At 43.2% G+C, this 9,657-nt stretch overlaps 2 protein-coding genes across 3 annotated transcripts in view; one reads left to right on the plus strand and one right to left on the minus strand.

The window, feature by feature from the left end:
- ncan (neurocan) overlaps nt 1–9,657 on the minus strand; it is a 49,669-nt gene that overhangs the window by 36,953 nt on the left and 3,059 nt on the right. The window lies entirely within an intron of this gene.
- Nucleotides 8,028–9,657, plus strand: part of nr2c2ap (nuclear receptor 2C2 associated protein) — an 18,451-nt gene continuing 16,821 nt past the window's right edge. Inside the window, exon 1 of the mRNA XM_062960710.1 lies at nt 8,028–8,604. Coding sequence (XP_062816780.1) covers nt 8,423–8,604 — 182 coding nt within the window. The 5' untranslated portion in view covers nt 8,028–8,422. The remainder of the gene's footprint in view (nt 8,605–9,657) is intronic.

Here is a 9,657-nt window from a genome sequence, read left to right on the forward strand (position 1 = left end):
AGCAGGGCCGTCCCTGGTTGGCGCTTGGATGGGAGACCGCCAATAGAGGAATAGATGGGCAAAACCATTGTCGTAAGTCAAGACAGGACTTGGGAGACACATTGATATCACGTCCTTGAATGGTCTAAATATCCCGCACTAGAACCTATCTAATCTCAGATGCTAAGCAGGACCAACCGTGGTCGGTACTTGGATGGGAGACTGCCAATAGAGGAAAGAATGGATAAAACCCGTCAAGACATGACTTGGGGGCGCATAGATACCACATCCTTGAATGGTCTAACTATCTCGCACTAGAACCTATCCAATTTTGGATGCTAAGCAGGACCAACCATGGTCGGTACTTGGATGGGAGACTGCCAATAGAGGAAGTCCATTGCCGTAAGTCAAGACATGACTTGGAGACACATAGGTATCACATCCTTGAATGATCTAAGCATCCTGTACTGGAGCCTATCCAATCTCGGATGCTAAGCAGGGTCGACCATGGTCGGTACTTGGATGGGAGACCGCCAGTAGAGGAAAGAATGGGTACAAGCCATCAAGACGTGATTTGGAGGCGCATAGATACCACATCCTTGAATGGTCTAACTATCTTGCACTAGAACCTATCCAATCTTGGATGCTAAGCAGGGTCGACCATGGTTGGTATTTGGATGTGAGACCGCCAGTAGAGGAAAGAATGGGTACAAGCCATCAAGACGTGATTTGGAGGCGCATGGATATACATCCCTGAATGATCTAAACATCCTACATTAAAGCCTATCCAGTATTGGATGCTAAGCAGGGTCGTCCCTGGTTGACACTTGGATGGGAGACCGCCAACCAACGCCACGTTCTAGTAAACGAAGGAAGAGCTTTCGATGGTCGTCGAACTCCCAACAACATCCTATTTTCCCGCCGTAATTTTTTTTTTTCCAGCCGCGACAAACTAACCGCAGCGATTCAGACCGGCAGCAGCGCTCGAGTCTTGCCTGGGGCTCATTTGTCACGGCCGGCCGGCAATGTTTCCAAGCGCATTCGAATGGAACGGTTTCCTATATTTTGCATCTAAGCGAAATATTAGGGACCCGGCATCGCTTCCCAATGCGAGCGCCATTCGACATAATAAACTAGGCACGGGTTTAATTATACTATTCGTTGAATTCAATTAGGCAATTAACGCGGCACTGCCGTCGTCGTCATTAAAAATAATGATAATAATAAAAAGTCCAGTGCGTCCATTTGCAAACAAAGTGACTACAGAGAAACGTTTTACATATGCAGACATGTATTATTATTATTATTATTATTATTATTATTATTATTACTAATTACTGTTATTGGTATGCACATAACAACACAGCACACATGCACGTTAGGTCCAAGTGCCTGGGATTCGTCTCTGAAACAACTATTATTACTATTGGTATACTATTATTTTGCTATTACTATTATTACCACTATTAATATGATTGCTATTACTATTATCACTATTACTATTATTATTACTATTATTTTTATTATAGTTTTAGTTTAGTTAGTTTTTAGTTAGTTTTTATTATTGCTATTACTATTATTTTACTAATTCAATTATTACTACTATGACTACTATTAATATTATTGCTATTGCTATTATCACGATTACTATTATCACTATTAATATTATTGCTATTACTATTATCACTATTATTAATGCATTACTATTACTATTATTACTATTTTACTATTTATTACTACTATTAGTCCTATTGACACTATTGCTATTGCTATTCTCACTATTAGTGTTAGTATTATTATTACTATTATTTTACTATTGCTACTATTAATATCCCTATTACTATTATCATGAAAACTATTAGTATTATTACTATCATTACTGCTATTTTACTACTACTATTATTATTATCACGACTATCACCACTATTAATGTTATTGCTATTACTGTTATCACAAATACAACTAGTAATATTACTACTACTATTTTTTTACTACCAATATTACTACTACTATGAATATTACTATTACTATTGTTTTACTATTACACTATTACTATTATTAATATTATTGCTATTACTATTATCACTATTACTAGTATTACTATTACTTTACTATTCTTTTACTATTACGACTATAACTACTATTAATATTGATATTACTATTATCTATTAGTATTACTGTTATTGCACTATTATTTTACTATTACTGTTATTGCACTATTATTTTACTATTACTGTTACTACTACTATTATTATTGCTATTACTATTATCACTATTACTACTATTACTGTTATTAAATATTTATTATCACCATCATCATCATCATTCATATTTTACAATCCTTCTTCCATTCTTCACTATTGAGCCAGCCTGTGTGATGCTGCAGCAAAAAAGGCCAATGCAATTCCAATAAGAGTACAGTGTTTAGAATGAGGAAAAGTCATCGTGGCAATGTTATAAGGGGAATAATAATACAGAGGCAATGGCTTGGGATCCAGTGGGCGAAAGATTCGGCCTTTCTTTGTGTCTTTCGGACCGCGACGGATAGATTTCCCCCCGCATCTGTTCCCTCTTGAATAATTCATCCGGCTCATGAATATGCCCGTCTGGCAACGGGCGATTAGCTTCACGCGAAATGCAATCCCAGCCTTGGCAAGGAAATGGGATTTCTCCCACTCGCCGCCCCTTAAAAGCTCCAAATCCGGTCCGATTTTGGGTGCTAAGCAGGGCCAACCCTGGTTGGTATTTGGATGGGAGACCAGCTTAGCCTCTATTTCAAGCCAAGCTGCCTCTGAGTCTTCCTTGACTCACGAAATTATAAGCAATTTGAAAAAAAATAATATATGTATTAGACATGTCCAAAAAATCGTTTTGAATCGTATATCGGAATTATTTCGGATTGTTCTCGCTTTTTGACACGCATTCCGAGACATTGTCTCACAGCGCAACCAGCAATGTCATTCGAACCATTGTTGGCCCATTCTCTAATTGTCTCTTAATGTTTCGTTAATTTTTCCCCCCTCCCAAATTTTTTTAAAATATTTTTTAAAAATATTAAAAAAAATTTTTTTTTGTTTCTGCAACCTACCTTGAATGGGAGCTTAGCGCAGGCTAACATGGCTGCCGCTCCCCGGCCAATCAGAAGCTTCCTCGATGGACGCAAAGGTGGGGGCTAACGTCCTCTCACATGGAAGATTGCCATACAAGCCCGGTGTGTAGCGATTGCGCATGCGCGTCCGCCATTTTAGAAACATTTAGAATCATTACGAATTTTCGGAAATATCCGAAATGTTTGGGTGAAAAAATTGGAAATACTTTCTATATCGAAGCGCCAGCGCCCCCTACTTTAGAAACGAGAATTGAAACATTTTTTTCATGCCTAATATCTACACAACTCGATCTTGGATGCTGAGCAGGGCCAACCCCGGTTGGCGTTTGGATGGGAGACCGGCGGAGGCTCTATTTCAAGCCAAGCCGCCTCTGAAGTCTTCCTTGATTGAGAAAAACACACGAAATTCAACTCAACGTGAAGGTATATATATCTACACAATTGGATCTTGGATGCTAAGCAGGCCCAACCCTGGTTGGTGTTTGGATGGGAGACCGGCGGAGGCTCTATTTCAAAACCAAGCCACCTCTGAGTCTTCCTTGGCTGAGAAAAATGCACGAAATTCAACTCAATGTTAAAGTATATATATCTACACAACTTGATTTTGGATGCTAAGCAGGGCCAACCTTGGTTGGCGTTTGGATGGGAGACCAACTGAGGCTCTATTTCAAAGCCAAGCCACCTCTGAGTCTTCTTCGACTCACGAAATTATAAGCAATTTGAAGATATATATATATATACCTACACAACTCGAGTGAAGATTTATACATCTACACAACTCGATCCTGGATGCTAAGCAGGGCCGACCCCAGTTGGCGTTTGGATGGGAGACCGGAGGAGGCTCTATTTCAAACCAAGACACCTCTGAGTCTTCTTTGACTCACGAAATTATAAGCAATTTGAAGATATATATATCTACACAACTCGATCTTGGATGCTAAGCAGGGCCAACCTTGGTTGGTATTTGGATGGGAGACCAATGGAGGCTATATTTCAAGCCAAGCCGCCTCTGAGTCTTCTTCGACTCATGAAATTATAGGCAATTTGAAGATATATATATATCTACACAACTCCATCTTGGATGCTAAGCAGGGCCAACCTTGGTTGGTATTTGGATGGGAGACCGGCGGAGCCCCTATTTCAAACCTAGCCACATCTGAGTCTTCCTTTATTGAGAAAAACTCACAGAATTATGGACAACGTGGAGTTATAGACATCTACGCAACTTGGTTTTGGATGCTAAGCAGGGCCGTCCCCGGTCGGGATTTGGATGGGAGACCGTCAACATATAAAATCCCTATCTTAACCGCCTCGGAGTCCTTTTCGTTGTTGTTGTTCCCTACGAAAACTCTGCCGACTCTCACGTCTTGGCATTTCCCGGCAATTCGGCTGCCTCCCTCTTGCCATATGCCGGTCTCCCACTCTTGTTTTTGTCGAGGGGGAAAATTGAAACCATATATATATATATATATATATATATATATATATATATATAGTGTAGGTGTCAATGCCGAACCGACTGAATCCTAAAGAGAAATTATTTTCCGGAGGTCTGTTCAGAGTCTAACTGTGCTGTTTTATTTCGACCGGCCCAAACCGGATCCTGCTCTCCGATCGTATGATGTTGTGGAATGTCCTGACCCCGTCCTCCTTTCTTTCTTTGCCTTCCTTTTCCCGGTGGGCTATTTTAAAAGCTGCTCGCTGTCCTTGTTCTTCTTTGGGATGGCTCCCCGAGGAAGGGTCACGGAGGCCGAGAAGAACATTGCGATGCTGTAGACATCGCTCTCGTCTCATTCCTGCAATTCAAGGCAAGTTCGGAACACTGGAAAGCCAATTCAGAGTGACAGAGAGCCAATTCTGAGCTTTGGAGTCAGTTCGGAGCACCGGAGAACCATCTAGAGACCCGGAAAGCCAACTTGGAGCACCTGAAAGGCCATTCGGAACAGCAGAGAGCCAATTCTGAGCACTGGAAAGCCAGTTCAGAGCACTAGAAAGCCAGTTCGGAGCGCTGGAAAGCCAGTTCGGAGCACTGGAAAGCCAACTCAGAGCAGCAGAGAGCCAATTTGGAGCATTGGAGTCAATTCGGAGCACAGGAGAACCACCTAAAGACCCGGAAAGCCAACTTGGAGCACCTGAAAGGCCATTTGGAGAAGCAGAGAGCCAATTCTGAGCACTGGAAAGCCAGTTTGGAGCACTGGAAAGCCAATTCAGAGCAGCAGAGAGCCAATTCGGAGCATTGGAATAAATTCTGAGCCCGTTTGGAGACCGGGAGAGCCATCTTGAAGCACCTGAAAGCCAGTTCGGAGCATCAGAGAACCAATTCTGAGCACTGGAAACCCAGTTCGGAGAACGGGAAAGCCAACTCAGAGCAGCAGAGAGCCAATTCGGAGCATTGGAGTCAATTCAGAGCACCGGAGAGCCCATTTGGAGACCCGGAAAGCCAACTTGGAGCAACAGAAAGCCCATTCTGAGCATTGGAGTCAATTCAGAGCACCGGAGAACCCGTTTGGAGACCTGGAAACTCAACTTGGAGCAACCGAAAGCCAATTTGGAGTATTGGAGTCAATTCGGAACACCAGAGAACTCGTCTGGAGACCTAGAAAGCCAACTTGGAGCAATTGAAAGCCAATTCAGAGCAGTAGAGAGCCAGTTTGGAGCATTGGAGAGTCAATTCTGAGCATTGGAAAGCCACTTCAGAGTTTTGGAGAGCCAACTTGGAGCACTGAAAGCCCATTCGGAGCATTGGAGAGCCCATTCAGAGTACCGGAGAGCCAATTCGGAGTGTTGGAGAGCCAGTTCAAGCATTGGAAGACCAATTCGGAGTGTCGGAGAGCCAACTTGGAGAACCTGAAAGCCAATTCAGAGCAGTAGAGAGCCAGTTTAGAGGCCCAGAGAGCCAACTTGGGGCACCTGAAAGCCCATTTGGATAATTGACAAGCCAATTCAGAGTACTGGAGAACTAGTTGGGACTACAGAGAGCCAGTTCGGAGCACTGGAAAGCCAATTCAGAGCAGTAGAGAGCCAGTTTAGAGGCCCAGAGAGCCAACTTGGGGCACCTGAAAGCCCATTTGGATAATTGGCAAGCCAATTCAGAGTACTGGAGAACTAGTTGGGACTACAGAGAGCCAGTTCGGAGCACTGGAAAGCCAATTCAGAGCAGTGGAGAGCCCGTTTGGGCCAAGGGAGAGCCCATTCAGAGCAGTGGAGAGCCAGTTGGAGCAACGGAGAGCCAGTTCAGAGCACTGGAGAACCTGTTTCAAGATCTGGAGAGCCAATTGAGAGCACTGGAGGGTCAATTCAGAGCACCGGAGAGCCAGTTTTGAGACTTGAAAAGCCAATTCGGAGCAATGGAGAGCCAGCTGAGAGCACTGGAAAATCAGTTTCGAGACCCAGAGAACTAAGGGAACCTAGAGAACCTAGAGAACCAACTAGGAGTACTTTGGAACATTGGAGGTCTCGTTCTGAGCACGAGAAAGCCACTTTTGAGCGTCGGAGAGCCAATTCGGAGTGTTGGAAAGCCAATTCCGAACGCCGGAGAGCCAGTTTGGAGTATTCCGGATCTTGGATGGCTCCATTGGAGACATGTAATTTCCTCCACAAAAAATTCTGTCTAAAATCCCCCACATTTCCTGCATTCAAGAAACCACGTATTTTTGCCTTCTCCTCGTTCTTTCCACCAGAACTTTAGGTTACGAACCCCAAAATAATAACACCAATCGATGCCGCTTCCTCGACAAGCTCGCCCCGTTATTTTTCCTTTCTGGCTTAATTTTCCAGATGACAATATAACGACAACGCGGCGTGGGCGGCACAACATATGTCCCCAACAACGCTCTCCGGCAACGACAACAAGGCGTCAGATGGCGAGAAATACTTGGAATCCTTTCAGAAATGTTTACACGCCGTATAAATGAAGTCCCAAGAGGGAAAGTCAGCAAACAAATCCCACGAAGGAGATAGATCGTCAACGAAGAAATCATCTTCACCTATTCTGTTTGGTCGGAAGAAACTTTAGTTGGCGACTGTGGAGACCTATTCCTGATCCGAATGTTCTTTCACTTTGAGAACATCCGTTTCCAGATGGAAGGCGGTCCCAACAAGGGTTGGAGCACCTCAACAGCATCCACCCAAACATCTAATTCACCATTTGGAACCACGGAGAAGAACTCAACCGGTTCCTGGAGCACCTCAACAGCATCTACACAAACATCCAGTTCATCATTTGGAGCCATAGAGAAGAAGAACTCGTTCCTGGAGCACCTCAACAGCATCTACACAAACATCCAGTTCATCATTTGGAGCCATAGAGAAGAAGAACTCGTTCCTGGAGCACCTCAACAGCATCTACACAAACATCCAGTTCATCATTTGGAGCCATAGAGAAGAAGAACTCGTTCCTGGAGCACCTCAACATCATCCATCTACACATCCAGTTCACCATTTGGAGCCACTGAGAAGAACACAACTGGTTCCTGGAGCACCCCAACAGCATCTACACAAACATCCAGTTCATCATTTGGAGCCACGGAGAAGAAGAACTCAAGTTCCTGGAGCACCTCAACAGCATCCACCCAAACATCCCATTCACCATTTGAAGCCCTGGAGGAGAAGAACTCAACCGGTTCCTGGAGCACCTCAACAGCATCCACCCAAACATTGAATTCACCATTTGAAGCCCTGGAGGAGAAGAACTCAACCGGTTCCTGGAGCACCTCAACAGCATCCACCCAAACATTGAATTCACCATTTGAAGCCCTGGAGGAGAAGAACTCAACCGGTTCCTGGAGCACCTCAACAGCATCTACACAAACATCCCGTTCACCATTTGGAACCACGGAGAAGAACTCAACTGGTTCCTGGAGCACCTCAACAACATCCATCCAAACATCTAATTCACCATTTGGAACCACAGAGAAGAACTCAACTGGTTCCTGGAGCACCTCAAAATTATCCATCCACACATCCAGTTCACCATTTGGAGTCGTTGAGGAGAAGAACTCAACACGTTCCTGGAGCACCTCAACAACATCCACCCAAACATTGAATTCACCATTTGGAGCCATGGAGAAGAACTCCACCGGTTCCTGGACCACCTCAAATCTGATTCCCCCAGGCAGGAAGCAGCCAGGCTTTGAAGCTGAGAGGCTATTCAATGCCAATCAAGAAAGCCTTCGACAGCACAACATCTCCCCATCTTTTTGCTCCAACCGGGAGCAAAAGATCTCCATCTCCTCTCCAAGATGAGCTCTGCTTTCCTTCTTTCCAGCTTTTTCGTTCATTCGTTCTTTCTTTCTTCGACTGGCTGATCCCGAACTCCTTCTTATTCTGCTCGTTATGAATAGCACCCCTTCTTCTTTTTCTCCATCCAAAGCCGCCCTGAATGGACAGAAACCTTTCTTTTGTTTCCGTTCGCCCAAACACATACACGGCATGCTTGGTCCCCTTCCAAGAAGCGAAATCTCAACCGCCAAGAAAACGCGTCGGAAGGAGAGAAAAGGCCGGATTTTTCCTCATTTGTAAGGAAGTCAGGTCCCTTTCTTTCTTTCTTTCTTTCTTTCTTTCTTTCTTTCTTTCTTTCTGCCATTGATTCTCCTTATTCCTTCCCCAAGCAATGGGGATTAAGAAGAGAAGGAAAGTAGTAACCCCAGTGTGTATGTATATATTAGACATGTCCAAAAAATAGTTTTGAATCATATATCGGAATTATTTCGGATTGTTCTCACTTTTTGATACGCATTCCGAAGCGCCAGCACCCCCTACTTTAGAAACGAGAATTGAAACATTTTTTTCATCGATCGGACATGCCTAATATCTATTTATATAAAAATTTAATGGGTGTAAATAGGGCCAAGTTAACAACAAAACCACTGGGCCAAATCGCATCAAATTTGGCCACCAAACTCATCACTTTCCAAGGAGTGATCATCACAAAAAATGTAGAAAAGAAAACGGAGACAAGGCCAGAAAAATCCTCCCCCCCAAAAAAAAACACTATGCGCATGCGCAATAGGAAAACGGTCAGGCTTTGAGGCTGCAAGGCTATTCACTGCTATTCCACCGGGGCAAGAAAGGATTCCCATACGCCACAGCAATGCGTAGCCGGACACAGCTAGTACTGTGTGTGTATATATATATATATATATATATATATATATATATATATAAAAAATTGGGGGGGGGGGGGAAATTAACGAAACATTAAGAGACAATTAGAGAATGGGCCAACAATGGTTCGAATTACATTGCTGGTTGCGCTGTGAGACAATGTCTCGGAATTCGTATCAAAAAGCGAGAACAATCCGAAATAATTCCGATATATGATTCAAAATGATTTTTTGGACATGTCTAATATATATATATATATATATATATATATATATATATATATATATATATATGTAATGTGCGTAATTAGGATTGTGTTAACAACAAAACCACTGGGCCAAATCGCACCAAATTTGGCCACAAAACTCGTCACTTACCAAGGAGTGATTATATATATATATGAAAACAGAGACAAGGCCAGAAAAATCCCCAAAAACAAAAAAACACTATGTAATGTGCGTAAT

The sequence above is a fragment of the Anolis carolinensis genome, unplaced genomic scaffold, assembly GCF_035594765.1.
Source record: "Anolis carolinensis isolate JA03-04 unplaced genomic scaffold, rAnoCar3.1.pri scaffold_7, whole genome shotgun sequence".
NCBI classification, from domain to species: Eukaryota; Metazoa; Chordata; class Lepidosauria; order Squamata; family Dactyloidae; genus Anolis; species Anolis carolinensis.